This window comes from Salvelinus fontinalis, chromosome 7 (genome assembly GCF_029448725.1).
Source record: "Salvelinus fontinalis isolate EN_2023a chromosome 7, ASM2944872v1, whole genome shotgun sequence".
Lineage (NCBI taxonomy): Eukaryota > Metazoa > Chordata > Actinopteri > Salmoniformes > Salmonidae > Salvelinus > Salvelinus fontinalis.
In genome coordinates, this window is record NC_074671.1 from 31,363,893 (window position 1) to 31,380,124 (window position 16,232).

General features: G+C 45.8%; 1 protein-coding gene across 1 annotated transcript in view; it reads left to right on the forward strand.

Moving 5' to 3' along the window:
- malrd1 (MAM and LDL receptor class A domain containing 1) overlaps nt 1-16,232 on the forward strand; it is a 132,021-nt gene that overhangs the window by 16,564 nt on the left and 99,225 nt on the right. The window contains exon 6 of the mRNA XM_055929156.1: nt 15,687-15,830. Within this exon, the coding sequence (XP_055785131.1) occupies nt 15,687-15,830 (144 nt within the window). The remainder of the gene's footprint in view (nt 1-15,686; nt 15,831-16,232) is intronic.

Below are 16,232 nucleotides of genomic sequence, written 5' to 3' on the forward strand. Positions count from 1 at the left end.
CAAACACCCAACAAATCTATTTTAATTCCAGGTCATAAGGGCAACAAAATAGGCAAAATGCCAATGGGGGTGAATACTTTTGCAAGACACTGTGTGTCTCAATTGAGTTACCTCCTTCAATAGTACACATTGCACACAGATATTCAACTCCTGAGTGTGACACTCAGCCTTGGCATATCATCTTTAGTAGTAGCCTACAGACCTTGGATTTGTCTGTGTGCATTGACAATGGAACTCAAATCTGTACCCACAAGCCAATGTTTTTGACCTTTTCTTTTCACATGATACTACAGCAATATTTCTCAGCACCAAGTACACTATAGAATCTTTACGGTGCGGTTTACGACCAACATAATTCACCCGATAGTATTACTTACCCTTTCTCTGTGTCTATAAAACAAATGGAGGTCATAGGTTCGCCATCGATTTTCCTATTTTACCATCCGTCGGGTGCCTTTGGGCCCTAAAGTCTTCTCTCATGGTTTGATGTGTGTAGAGAGAGTCGGTATTGTCATTTAACGTAACACCCCTAAAGCGGTGCTTTGAGGCGTGGTTCCCTTAGTCTGCCCACAGCAGGGCCAGCTACTAGCCTCCAGCACCGGGCCTAGTTTAGCGTGTCTAAGTGGATGGGGCAGGTCAATGACATCCCAGGCATGCTATCTCTCTGCCTCCATCTGTCTTCTTGCTCCTGTGGTGCCACTTTTAACTGTGCGACTGTGCTATGACTCATCAAGCCTGGGAATTGTCCTGGTCAAAGACGTAAAAACACACAATCTGCTAACGCCGGGGCGGGTGCAAGATCCCGACGCTAGTGACTTCATCTTAGTGTCCGTGTTATTTTCTCTCAGGTATGTCTGGTCGGTCATCTCGACTCCTACTAAACTTTACTGCCTATGAATAATGCCAGCATGTTTTAATTAAACACTCTTGGACAGAGCAGAAGAACCTGTGTTATATCAACACTTGTGAAAAGTAGGCTATAGTTTAGTAGCTTGACTTTGATCCATAGCATATGAGATGTTGACATTTCTCTATGAGCTATAAACACATCATTCATTCATTTGATCACCCTATTGTAGGAAATGTACAATTTGTAGTATATTTCAGGATTAAAAAGGATTCTGAAGTTTGTGATTTCCACTTTGAAATTTCCGACTTGTCCATTTAATTATAATCCTCATAATAATTCATATTTTCTGTTGCTGCAGGATCATTTCCTTCCTGTAGCAAACTGGCTCAAATTAAGATCCTGCATCTGTAGCAACATATTGCCTGTAGCCTACAGTACATGGTGGAGGAACATATTGCCTGTAGCCTACTGTACATGGTAGGCTGTAAGTGGCACTTCACTTTTTTGTATGGAAAACATCTGTGAGGATTTTTTTTACAATATTCACCATATATTGACACAATTACAATCTTTTTAGAATAAAAGTCTTATTTCATCAATTACATTTGGAAATACGTATTTGAGTGAACATTAGCAAGCCAGCAGGAGATGAAAGTGAATTCTCTCTTCCCTGTCTCCCCGGTTTTAGCTTGCGGCTATTAGGATTAGGATTTAGGATATTAACTAGCTTGTACATGACAAATTGAGCTAGCTATGTTATCTACATATGGCAGTACACAAACAAAATCTAGCTCGCTTATTTTGCCAGCTAGAAAGAAATAGCCGCAAATTAATTCAGTAACGGAGGAAGAGGATAGTGTAGCATGTGCTTAGCATGGAATATGCTAACAATGAAACTGACCAAAGGACTAGATTCGGGAAGAGCAGTAAAGAGATTAGCATTAAAAGATCAGACCAGAGACCAGGATATACAATTTTAACATGGTACTAATGCCGACTAGTTCATTTTTAGAAAAAGTTGTAGTTCTGAAAGTAAAAAATGCAAATCACAATAATTGTATTTCACCATAAACAAATTAACAGTATTGAAATACCCTGGGTAATCTGGCATTACTCATCTCATATGTATATACTGTATTCTATACTATTCTACTGTATCTTAGTCCGTTCCACTCTGACATCGCTCTTCCATATGTATATAGTCTTAATTCATTCCTACTTAGATTTGTGTGTATTGTGTATATGTTGTGTAATTTGTCAGATATTACTGCACTGTCAGAGCTAGAAGCGCCACCATTTCGCTAAACCCGCAATAATATCTGCTAATCACGTGTATGTGACCAATGACATTTTATTTGATTTAGGTCATAATCTATGGGTCTATTTCAATGCCTCAAACAAAATTAGTTTCTATTTCAATATCTCAGATAAAATCAGGTGCACCCTTTTATAGTATCAATTATCACCAGTAAAGTTAAATTCAGATAACAAAAGGACATTCAAATACACATTCAATATTTCAGTCCTTTCCCATAACATGGGGTGATCGGTCCCAACAAATAAAGTAGACCTCTGGAGAATAGAGTACTTAAATGTCATTGAAGAAATTGTCCTCTTGAAGACTCAAACCATAAAAAAACTGACCAAGTAAATGGTCCACAAATGCATTCAACTGCTTCTCAAGATGAATGGACAGTAAATTATCGCCGTTTCTCTGAAGAGATTGCTATGATTGAACTCACAATTAAAGGCTAGACCTAAAGGATTTGCGCACTTCTAGTTGAGTTTCATGGACTATTAACCCATTAGTTGACCTGGTTTACAATAGCTAGCTATAGCAAGCTAACGTTAGCGGCTGTCTCTTCAACAAGAAGCAACTTTGACAACATTGATCCTAAGATAAAGAAATGGACTTTCCCATTGATCATAATCGACAATACAAAGAAAGCATGGCTCTGGGGCTTCTCTGAAATGCCACCAGTTCTGCGATCGGATCCATGCCCAAAGCGTCATATTTCAGTATATCCTACACTCAGCAGGCTGTATAGAAAAACTCTCCTGGAACCACAGAACGACCGAATTACCGCAACCCCCATAAACACCACGAGGACTATAAACTAACAGTGACCACCGTCGCGGCCAAAACTACTCTTTCCCATAGGCTTGTACTATATATAGTATGACATCATCAGCAGTTAGCACCCAACAGCTGGCAGACATGTTTACATTTGGTTAGTTTTATTAGTGTTGTTTAGATGGAAGACGTGAGCTAAATGCGCTATAGCTAGCTAATGTTAGAATTGAGGTAGGAAGTTAGCTCTTTCACTTAGCTACTGGTTCACTTACATTCTCTCGGTCTCTGCTGGTGCTGCTGTCTGTTTAAGATGCTTTAGAAACCACATTGATGGTATGGACAGCATGCACTTTAAAAAGCAACATCTCGCTGAAGCCCTCCCACACATTTCTGCAACATTGAAGGTTCCCAAGAACACAGTGGCCTCCATCATTCTTAAATGGAAGAAGTTTGGAACCACCAAGACTTCCTAAAGCTGGCCGCCCTGCCTAACTGAGCATTCGGGGGAGAAGGGCCTTGGTCAGGGAGGTGGCCAAGAACCTGATGGTCATTTAAACAGAGCTCCAGAGTTCCTCTGTGGAGATGGGAGAACCTTTCAGAAGGTAAACCATCTCTGCAGCACTCCACCAATCAGGCCTTTATGGTAGAGTCACCAGACAGAAGCCACTCCTCAGTAAAAGGCACATGGTCTGATGAAACCAAGATTGAACCCTTTGGCCTGAATGCCAAGCATCATGTCTGGAGGAAACCTGGCATCCCTACGGTGAAGCATGTTGGTGGCGACATCATTGCTGTGGGGATGAATCCAAGATGGCGTAGCAGTAAGACGTGTTTGTTTTTGTCTTGTGTAAATATTCAGTTTTGTTTCGTTTTTTTTGTATACATTACAATATATTTCAGTCTCTTTTTTCCATTTTCGGATTAAATATACCTTCCTGCAACCCGCCTCACCCAATGTGGTATGGATCTGCTATTTTTTTTAACCTTTAACTGGAACCTCCATCAGAGGCTAGCCATCAGTAGCTAGCCAGCTAATTAGCTACTAGCTATTTAGTCATTGTTTGCCACTGCTAGTGGTCTTTACCTTTAGCTCAGACGCCAGCCGCTTTAGCCCGGATAGCCCTGGATAATACCTGCCAGTCTGCACAGCGCGATATCAGCCCTGAGCATATCGGACTGCTTTTTACCGCATTCCTGCCGCAAGCTCTGGACCATTACACCGGCTCATCACAGCTAGCTGCTACCGAGTGGCTATTGTGGCTAACGCCCTTGTCCAGAAGCAAGCACCAGTTAGCCACGAGCTAGCCTCAAGCTAGGCCCATCTCCCGGCTAACAAACGAAGTACACCAACTACAATACCTCTTTGCCAATAGGCCTGGACCCTTTGTTGACACGGAGCCCCGCCGATCCATCACGACTGGTCTGCTGGTCTGTTGACGTAATTCGGCCGATGTGCTCTCACCCGGGCAACTGCGTTGTGGATGTCGGTGAAGACCCATCTGCTAGCCCCGGCCCGCTAGCTTTCTGAACGCTGTGTCTCCCGCTCGCCTAGCGTAGTAACGACTACCGAATGGCTCCCTGTTTCATCTATTGCTGCTCATTGGACCCTATGATCACTAGGCTACACAGCTGATGCCTGCTGGACTGTTCATTAACACGGTAATTCATTTTGTTTATCTGTCGGCCCCAGCCTCGAACTCAGGTCCTGTGTGTAGCTAACTGACCCTCTCTGCCCATTTATCGCCATTTACCCGTTGTTGTTGTCTTAGCTGTTTACCTGTTGTTGTCTTACCCATTGTTGTCTTAGCTCTCCCAATAAACACCAGTGATTACTTTATGCCTCTCTCTAATGTCAATATGCCTTGTATACTGTTGTTAAGCCCCTAGTCCCGCTCAACATGCCTCAGATAGCGCCTTTGTCCAACCACCCACACATACGGAGACCGCACCTAGCTTAACTTGCATCTCCAGAGATGCAAACTCTCTCATCGTCACTCAATGCATAGGTTTACCTCCACTGTACTCGCACCCTACCATACCCTTGTCTGTACATTATGCCCTAAATCTATCCTACCACGCCCAGAAATTTGCTCCTTTAATTCTCTGTTCCCAACGCACTAGACGACCAGTAATTATAGCCTTTAGCCGTACATTCATCCTACTCCTCCTTTGTTCCTCTGGTGATGTAGAGGTTAACCCAGGCCCTGTGTGTCCCCAGGTGCTCTCATTTGTCCTGGCTTAGGAAGGCCACCAAAAATTCTGAAATTTCCATCCCCAATTACAACGTTTTCCATCAAGATAGAACTGCTAAAGGGGGTGGAGTTGCAATCTACTGTAGAGATAGCCTGCAGAGTTCTGTCATACTATCCAGGTCTATGCCCAAACAGTTCGAGTTTCTACTTTTACAAATCCATCTCCAGAAATAAGTCCCTCGCTGTTGCCACTTGTTATAGACTCCCCTTCAGCTACCAGCTGTGCACTGAACACCATATGTGAATTGATTGCCCCCATCTATCGTCAGAGTTCGTACTGTTAGGTGACCTAAATTGGGAAATGCTTAACACCCCGGTCATTCTACAATCTAAGGTAGTGTAACGGTCCTGTCCTGTTTTATGTTGTTTTTGTATGTGTTTAGGTCAGGGCATGTGTTTTGGGTGGGCAGTCTGTGTTATCTGTTTCTATGTTGGTTTTGGTTGCCTGGTATGGCTCTTAATTAGAGGCAGGTGTTTTGCGTTCTCGTCATATTTAGGTAGGGTGTTCTCACTGTTTGTTTGTGGGTGATTGTCTCCTGTGTCTGTGTCGATGTTACACCATACGGGAATGTTTCGGTTTGTTCGTGCGTTTATGTAGTCTGTTCCTGTGTCAGCGTGCTTCGTGTATTTGTAAGTTCGTTTGTTCAGGTCTGTCTACATCGTTTTGTTATTTTGTTAGTTATATCAAGTATAGTTCGTTTTCGTCTTTGTCTGTTTTGTTTATTTAATAAATCATCATGTATTCACAACCCGCTGCGCCTTGGCTCGATCACTACTCCACCTCTTCTTATGAAGAGAGAGAGGAACGCCGTTACAGAATCACCCACCATTCCAGAGCCAAGCAGCGGAGTAATTGGAGTAAGGGACAGGAAAACAAGGATTTCTGGACTTGGGAGCAGATATTGAATGGAGAAGGTCCCTGGGCTAAGGCAGGAGAGAATCGCCGCTCTCAGGAAGAGAGGGAGGCAGCTAAAGCCCAGGAGTGGTGGTTTGATGAGGCAGCAAGGAGACGTGGCTGGAAGCCCGAAAAGCCATGGGAGCAGCTGGAGGCACTGGGGAGAGCAGAGGCTACTGGAGAGAGGAACCGGAGCTATGAGGGAACGCGTCTGGCACGGAAGCCCAAAAAGCCCGTAAGTAATTCCCAAAAATTTCTTGGGGGGAGGCTAGGAGGTAGTGGGTCAAGGGCAGGTAGGAGACCTGCGCCCACTTCCCAGGCTTACCGTGGAGAGCGGGAGTACGGGCAGGCGCCGTGTTACGCAGTAGAGCACACGGTGTCTCCTGTACGAGTGCATAGCCCAGTGCGGGTTATTCCACCTCCCCGCACTGGTAGGGCTAGATTGGGTATTGAGCCAGGTGTCATGAGGCCGGCTCAACGCGTCTGGTCTCCAGTGCGTCTCCTCGGGCCGGCATACATGGCACCGGCCTTACGCATGGTTTCCCCGGTTCGCCTACATAGGCCGGTGCGGGTTATTCCACCTCCCCGCACTGGTCGGGCGACCGGGAGCATTCAACCAGGTAAGGTTGGGCAGGCTCAATGCTCAAGAGTGCCAGTACGCCTCCACGGTCCGGTATTTCCGGCGCCACCTCCCCGCCCCAGCCTAGTACCTACAATGCCTACACTACGCACTAGGCTACCAGTGCGTCTCCTGAGCCCAGTTCCTCCTCCACGCACTCTCTCTGTAGTGCGTGTATCCAGTTCGGTGCCTCCAGTTCCGGCACCACGCACAAAGCCTCCTGTGCGTCTCCAGAGCCCTGAACACACTGTATCTTCTCCTACTACTAATCCTGATGTGCTTGTCCTCAGCCCGGTGTCACCAGTGCCGGTACCTCGCATCAGGTATAGAGTGGGCTTTGAGAATACAGTGTGCCCTGTCCCTGCTCCCCGCACTAGTAGGAAGGTGCTTATCCTTAGCCCGGTGCCTCCAGTTCCGGCACCACGCACCAGGTCTACAGTGCGCCGTATCCGGCCAGAGCCATCCGTCTCCCCAGCGCCATCTGAGCCATCCGTCTCCCCAGCGCCATCTGAGCCATCCGTCTCCCCAGCGCCGTCTGAGCCATCCGTCTGCCATGAGCCTGCAAAGCCGCCCGTCTGCCATGAGCCTGCAAAGCCGCCCGTCTGCCATGAGCCTACAGAGCCGTCCGCCAGACAGGAGCCGCTAGAGCCGTCCGCCAGACAGGAGCCGCTAGAGCCGTCCGCCAGACAGGAGCCGCCAGAGCCGCCCGCCAGACAGGATCTGCCAGAGCCGCCAACCAGACAGGATCTGCCAGAGCCGCCAACCAGACAGGATCTGCCAGAGCCGCCAACCAGACAGGATCTGCCAGAGCCGCCAACCAGACAGGATCTGCCAGAGCCGCCAACCAGACAGGATCTGCCAGAGCCGCCAACCAGACAGGATCTGCCAGAGCCGCCAGCGAGCCATGAGCGTCGAGAGCCGCCAGCGAGCCATGAGCGTCGAGAGCCGTCAGCCCGCCATGAGCGTCGAGAGCCGTCAGCCCGCCATGAGCGTCGAGAGCCGTCAGCCCGCCATGAGCGTCGAGAGCCGTCAGCCTGCCATGAGCGTCGAGAGCCGTCAGCCTGCCATGAGCGTCGAGAGCCGTCAGCCTACCATGAGCGTCGAGAGCCGTCAGCCTGCCATGAGCGTCGAGAGCCGTCAGCCTGCCATGAGCGTCGAGAGCCGTCAGTCTGCATAGACCTGCCAGAGTCCCTCAGCCAGGATCTGCCAGAGTATATCAGCCGGGACCTGCCCCTTGTCCCGGTGTTGCCCCTTATCCCGGTGCTGGTCTTTATCCTGGTGCTGCCCCTTATCCCGGTGCTGCCCCTTGTCCCGGTGCTGCCCCTTGTCCCGGTGCTGCCCCTTGTCCCGGTGCTGCCCCTTGTCCCGGTGCTGCCCCTTGTCCCGGTGCTGCCCCTTGTCCCGGTGCTGCCCCTTGTCCCGGTGCTGCCCCTTCTCCTGGTGCTGGCCGTTTATTTAGGGGATGTGAGTTTTAGGGTGGTCATTGGGAGGGGAAGACAGAAACGGGGAGTGACTATGGTGGTGTGGGGACAGCGTCCAGAGCCGGAGCCACCACCGTGGTCAACTGCCCACCCAGACCCTCCCCTGGACTTTGTGCTGGTGCGCCCGGAGTTCGCACCTTGAGGGGGGGGTTCTGTAACGGTCCTGTCCTGTTTTATGTTGTTTTTGTATGTGTTTAGGTCAGGGCATGTGTTTTGGGTGGGCAGTCTATGTTATCTGTTTCTATGTTGGTTTTGGTTGCCTGGTATGGCTCTTAATTAGAGGCAGGTGTTTTGCGTTCTCCTCTAATTAAGAGTCATATTTAGGTAGGGTGTTCTCACTGTTTGTTTGTGGGTGATTGTCTCCTGTGTCTGTGTCGATGTTACACCATACGGGAATGTTTCGGTTTGTTCGTGCGTTTATGTAGTCTGTTCCTGTGTCAGCGTGCTTCGTGTATTTGTAAGTTCGTTTGTTCAGGTCTGTCTACATCGTTTTGTTATTTTGTTAGTTATATCAAGTATAGTTCGTTTTCGTCTTTGTCTGTTTTGTTTATTTAATAAATCATCATGTATTCACAACCCGCTGCGCCTTGGCTCGATCACTACTCCACCTCTTCTTATGAAGAGAGAGAGGAACGCCGTTACAGGTAGATGCCCTCAATCTCACACAAATTATCAAGGAATCTACCAGGTACAATCCCACATCCGTAAACATGGGCACCCTCATAGATATCATCCTGACCAACTTGCTCTCTAAATACACCTCTGCTGTTTTGAACCAGGATCTCAGCGATCACTGCCTCATTGCCTGCGTCCGTTATGGGTCCGCGGTCAAACGACCACCCCTCATCACTGTCAAACGCTACCTAAAACACTACTGCGAGCAGGCATTTCTAATCGACCTGACCTGTGTATCCTGGAAGGATATTGACCTCATCCCGTCAGTAGAGGATGCCTGGTTTTTCTTTAAAAGTGCTTTCCTCACTATCTTAAATAAGCATGCCCCTTTCAAAAAATGTAGAACTAAGAACAGATATAGCCATTGGTTCACTCCAGACTTGACTTCCCTTGACCAGCACAAAAACATCCTGTGGTGTACTGCACTAGCATCGAAAAGTCCCCGCAATATGCAACTTTTCAGGGAAGTCAGGAACCAATATTCACAGGCAGTTAGGAAAGCAAAGGCTAGCTTTTTCAAACAGAAATTTGCATCATGCAGCACTAATTCCAAAAAGCTTTGGGACACTGTAAAGTCCATGGAGAATAAGAGCACCTCCTCCCAGCTGCCCACTGCACTGAGGCTAGGAAACACTGTCATCACCAATAAATCCACGATAATCAAGAATTTCAATAAGCATTTCTCTACGGCTGGACATGCTTTTCACCTGGCCACCTCAACCCCGGCCAACAGCTCTGCACACCCCGCAGCAACTGGCCCAAGCCCCCCCCGCCGCTTCTCCTTCACCCAAATCCAGACTGCTGATGTTCTGATAGAGCTGCAAAATCTGGATCTCTATCAGCTGGGCTAGACAATCTGGACCCTCTCTTCCTAAAATTATCCACTGCCATTGTTGCAACCCCTATTACTAGTCTGTTCAACCTCTCTTTTGTATTGTCTGAGATTCCTAAAGATTGGAAAGCGGCCGCGGTCATCCCCCTCTTCAAAGGGGGAGACACTCTAGACCCAAACTGTTACAGATCTATATCCATCCTGCCCTGCCTGTCTTCGAAAGCCAAGTGAACAAACAGATTACCGACCATTTCAAATCCTGCCGTACCTTCTCCGTTACGCAATCCGGTTTCCGAGCTGGTCATGGGTGCACCTCAGCCACGATCAAGGTCCTAAACGATATCCTAACCTACATCGATAAAAGACAGTACTGTGCAGCCATCTTCATCGACCTGGCAAAGGCTTTTGACTCTGTCAATCACCATGTTCTTATCAGCAGACTCAACAGCCTTGGTTTCTCTAATGACTGCCTCGCCTGGTTCACCAACTACTTCTCAGAAGGAGTTCAGTGTGTCAAATCAGAGGCCCTGTTGTCCGGACCTCTGGCAGTCTCTATGGGGGTGCCACAAGGTTCAATTCTCTTTTCTCTGTATATATCAATGATGTCGCTCTTTCTGCCGGGTGATTCTTTGATCCACCTCTATGCAGACGACACCATTCTGTATACATCTGGCTCCTTCTTTGGACACTGTGTTAACAAACCTCTAAACGAGCTTCAATGCCATACAACACTCCTTCCGTGGCCTCCAACTGCTCTTAAATGCTAGTAAAACGAAATGCATGCTCTTCAACCGATCGCTGTCCGCACCCGCCTGCCCGACTAGCATCACTACTCTGGACAGCTCTCACTTAGAATATGTGGACAGCTATAAATACCTAGCTTTCTAGCGAGACTGTAAACTCTCCTTCCAGACACATACATTAAGCATCTCCAATCCAAAGTTAAATCTAGAATCCACTTCCTATTTCGCAACAAAGCCTCCTTCACTCATGCTGCCAAACATACCCTTGTAAAACTGACTATCCTACTGATCCTTGACTTCGGTGATGTCATTTACAAAAGAGCCTCCAACACTCTACTCAGCAAATTGGATGCAGTCTATCACAATGCTATCCGTTTTGTCTGAACTACCCACCACTGCGACCTGTATTTCTAAAAACCTGTTTTTGCTTTGTCATTATGAGGTATTATGTGTAGATTGATGAGGGGGGAAAAACGATTTCATCAATTTTAGCGTAAGGCTGTAACGTAACAAAATGTGAAAAAAGTCAAGGGGTATGAATACTTTTCGAATGCACTCTATATTACAGTTTCGCCTAATAGGAATACACAACAGATTAGAAACTAATTATTGTGTTTTTAGCCAAGAAAATCCTTTTTGGATATGTAGCTCACGTCTTTTATATCTAACCACGTGTCATTTTGTTCAGTTACATTGGCTTCTTTATTATTCATCTCCCCTCCAGTTCGGCTGCAAATTTGCAGCAGTTAAATATTTCCCCACAACGGTTATAAATACAGTGCTTTGTCACAAGTAATAGGCTTAGAACCATAAATAATACCCCACGATTAAACGGAAACCATGGATACAGGATGAAACATGACAGAAACAGGTTATTGTAAATCTTCCCGTCCCCTGAATCAAATTCGGGTTCATAAGTGATCATAGGTTTTACCTGTATTCACCTGGTCAGTCTATGTCATGGAAAGAGCAGGTGTTCTTAATGTGTTGTACACTCAGTGTATCTCTAAAGGGACACACATGCATGCACACATACACACACACACACACATATATACATACACTTACACACACAAACCCACTTTGCTTAGGTAGATGCTCGTGTACTTTTGTGTGTGTTTAAAGGGATTTGGATGTCTTGTCTTTTTGGATGATTGTGAGTGAGTGAGTGGGTGGGTGGGTGGGTGGGCATGTGTGTGTGGAACACGCTGCTCCAAATTAATTATTTTGACCCGTTCCAGTGATTTTCTTGGTTCTTTTGTCTGGGGCTCTGGAGAGGAACTGAATGGGTGTCTTTCTAGCTGCTGGCTCCTCAGTCTGGATCTCTGCAACCCTATTCCCTACATAATGCATTACTAAAAGTAGTGCACTATGTAGGGAATAGGGTGGTATTTGGGGTATTTGGTACGCAGCCTGGATCTCTCTGTCAGTCACAACTCATGTTGCTGGAGTCGATCCAGAAGATAGGCGTCATTATTACCGAAGGCTACAAGGGGAAGGGACATTTTATTTTTTACCCCATTCATTCACAAGATACTAGGGCCAGGCCATAGACTTGATACCTCCTCCAAAACAGAACCGTATGGTTTTATTTCAAACATATACAACACAGTCACTATAGTGTATAGTAGTAGTTCTCAAACCTCTCCTGTAGGGGATCCTTGCCACTCCATGTATTTGATTTATTGCAGAGCTAGCACACCTGATACAACTTGTCAACTAATCATCGACCCTTGACTAGGTGAATCAGGTGAGCTAGATCAGGGCTACAACAAATTGTGAATAGTCTGGGGGTTCCAGAGCAGAGGTTTGAGAACCACTCGTCTATAGTATCCAAGTACAACAGAGGAACTAAGCATGACCTTCCTGTACATTTATGTAGCCTGACTAATATAAAACTCAAAGTAGACAGCTTGCGTTGTACCATGCGGTCTGGATTGCCAGGCTACCATAGACCTGCCGTCTGTTCTAAAACACAGCCTGATGGTCCCACTGTATTTCGAATAGATACAACTCACAGGCGGCACTATAGTCCACAGTATCCAAGTGCAACAGAGGAACTATGCATGAGCTTCCTGTACATGTCTGTATATTCTGTTTTTCAAGTTTTCCAATGTTTGTGAGTAACTGTTCTTACTCAAAGAAATGAGAAGAGAGGCCTTTTTTTTTCAATATCCAGCCAGAACCCATCTGAAAATTGGACTATTTTATTTAATCGTGTTTCCAATACTTCTCATATAAAAGCCAGAATTTAATTTCAGTCCAATTAAGAGATAGAGTCTACGGCTCAATATTGATCTAAATAACTCTACGCTCCCATTGGTTCTCATCACTTCATGGTCCAATCAAAATCCTCTCTGCCATAACAACATAATGTACTTACTCTTATGGAGGATGAAGACTTGATTTAAGGGTAGCTCTCTTTAGTGCACAGTGATTTCCCATGAGTGGAGCTTTATGAAAAACGTGCACGGGATAGATATCATGGCTGTTAGTGCCTGCATGTGTACAAGACATAACATAGAGCTCTGTCTGAATCACGAAGTCTGCGTCTCAAATGGCACCCTATTCCCTATATACAGTGCCATCAGAAAGTATTCACACCCCTTGACTCATTGACTTTTGTTGTGTTACAGCCTGAATTTAAAATGGAATAAATTATGAATTTTCTCACTGACCTACACACAATACCCCATAATCTCAAAGTGGAATTATGTTTAAAAAATGTAGATAAATAAAAAAATGAAAAGCTGAAATGTCTTGGGTCAAGAACTAATCAACATCTTTGTTATGGCAAGCCTAAATAAGTTCAGGACTAAACATTTGCTTACACGTCACATAATAGGTTGCATGAACTCACTCTGTGTGCAATAATAGTGTTGAACATGATTTGTGAATGACTACCTCCTCTCTGTACCCCACACATACAATTATATGTAATGTCCCTCAGTCGAGCAGTGAATCACAAGCACAGAATCAACCACAAAGACCACAGAGGTTGCCTTGCAAAGAAGGGCACCTATTGGTAGAATGGTAAACATAAAAAAGCAGACAATTAATATTTCTTTAAGCATGGTGAAGTCATTAATTACATTTTGGATGGTGTATCAATGGTGCCGTAGAGGAAGGCAGATGTTTTATGTGTGTCCCCAACCTTTTGTGTTTTTTGTTTGTTTATTTCCTTTGTTTGTAACTTATTTTTTCACTTATTTTGTTCCTAATGTTGCCGCTACTGTCTCTTATGACTGAAAATAACTTCTAGACATCAGGACTGTGATTATTCACCATGGACTAGCAGAATCATTTTTTCCTTTAACAACTCTGACGAGCCCAACGCAAAGCATATACTGCTTTCTCGGGAACAGACCCAGATCCCCGCGATTTGCGTGAAGATGAGGTGTAGAAAAAGGGGCCAAAGGGCGGGCCGCCTTCTGAGAATTCGTAGGCGATCGAATAAACCCCCACTTCCCTCCATTCTGCTAGCAAACGTGCAATCTTTGGAGAATAAAATTGACGAGCTACGCGGAAGATTAAACTACCAACGAGACATTAAAAACGGTAACATCTTATGCTTCATGGAGTCGTGGTTGAACGACAACACTATCAACATACAGCTGGCTGGTTACACGCTATACCGGCAGGATAGAACAGCGGCGTCTGGTAAGACAAGGAGCGGCGGACTATATATTTTTGTAAATAACAGCTGGTACACTATCTAAGGAAGTCTCGAGCTATTGGTCGCCTGAGGTAGAGTATCTCATGATAAGCTGTGGACCACACTATCTACCTAGAGTTTTCATCTGTATTTTACATAGCTGTTTACATACCACCACAGTCAGAGTGAGCTGTATTCCACCATAAACAAACAAGAAAACGTTCACCCAGAGGCGGAGCTCCTAGTAGCCGGGGACTTTAATGCAGGGAAACCTGAATCCGTTTTACCAAATTTCTATCGGCATGTTAAATGCACAACCAGAGGGGGAAAAAAACTCTGGACCACCTATATTCCACACACAGAGACGCATGCAAAGCTCTCCCTCGCCCTCCATTTGGCAAATCTGACCATAATTCTATCCTCCTGATTCCTGCTTACAAGCAGAAATTAAAGCAGGAGGCACCAGTGACTAGATCAATAAAAAAGTGGTCAGATGAAGCAGATGCTAAGCTACAGGACTGTTTTGCTAGCACAGACTGGAATATGTTCTGGGATTCCTCTGATAGCATTGAGGAGTACACCACATAAGTCATTGGCTTCATCAATAAGTGCATCGATGATGTCGTCCCCACAGTGACCGTACTTACATACCCTAAACAGAAGCCATGGATTACAAGCTGCATCCACACTGAGCTAAAGGCTAGAGCTGCTGCTTTCAATAAGCGGGACTCTAACCCGTCAGCTTATGAGAAATCCCGCTATGCCCTCCGACGAACCCTCAAACAGGCAAAGCATCAATACAGGACTAAGATCGAATTGTACTACACCGGCTCTGACGCTCGTTGGATGTGGCAGGGCTTGCAAACCATTACAGACTACAAAGGGAAGCACAGCCGAGAGCTGCCCAATGACACGAGCCTACCAGACGAGCTGAAAAGAATTCTATGCTCGCTTCGAGGCAAATAACACTGTAACATGCATGAGAGCACCAGCTGTTCCTGAAGACTGTGTGATCACGCTCTCCGCAGCCGATGTGCCTAAATGACTACCGACCCGTAGCACTCACGTCTGTAGCCATTAAGTGCTTTGAAAGGCAGGTCATGGCTCACATCAACACCATTATCCCAGAAACCCTAGACACACTCAATTTGCATACCGCTCCAACAGATCCACAGATGATGCAATCTCTATTACACTACACACTGCCCTTTCCCACCTGGACTAAAGGAACACCTATGTGAGAATGCTATTCATTGACTACAGCTCAGTGTTCAACAACTTAGTGCCCTCAAAGCTCTACAGAGTATTTTGTGTAGATCGTTGACAAAAAATTACAACTAAATCAATTTTAATCCAACTTTGTAACACAACAAAATTTGAAAAAGTCAAGGGGTGTGAATACTTTCTGAAGTCACTGTAGTGCACTACTTTTGACCAGGGCCTATAGTAGGGCACTATATAGGGGATAAGATGCCATTTGGGACACTGTCTGAAAGGCCTCTACACTGTCCCTAGTCCACATTGTGTACTGCTACCAGTAATAGCATTGTCTTGTCATGTGATATGTGTATTCCTTCCTTTCTATGTTCTTTATCTGCTTTCATTCCCAGACCCAGATAACAGTGTTCCTCTGTCCCCAGTCATTCTGTGCCCCCCCTCCTCCTTTACCTGTGTCAGTGGGGAGTGTATTGAGGAGGGCAAGGTGTGTGACTTCACCCCACATTGTCCTGGCGGGGAGGATGAAGCCAGCTGCCGTAAGAACCCTGTTGCCAAAAATGCCAAGTAACAAACACACCAAACTCCAAATCCCATAAACATCCCTGGGCGTATCCCAGGTGCTGTGCTCAAGCTTCTGTCTTTTTGTAGTTTCAATTATCATCATTTTTTCTGCTACAGTTGTAGGCTATATCAGTAATGATCACGTTTTGATCTTTCAGGTTTTTGACGTTTGATGTAAGAGTACTTCTTCATTGTACAATGTAGTCGAAGCTATGAATTAGTCAAGAGCCCAGAAAGGGGGTCAGTTCCATTCCTATTGCATTTCACCGTAGGAAAGCATTTAAATCCATGCATTGACTGGAACGTAGATGGCATTGACCCTCCCTCTGCTAGATGCCATTGAATCCATTGTCTTGTCTTGTTGATTTATTTTGCGG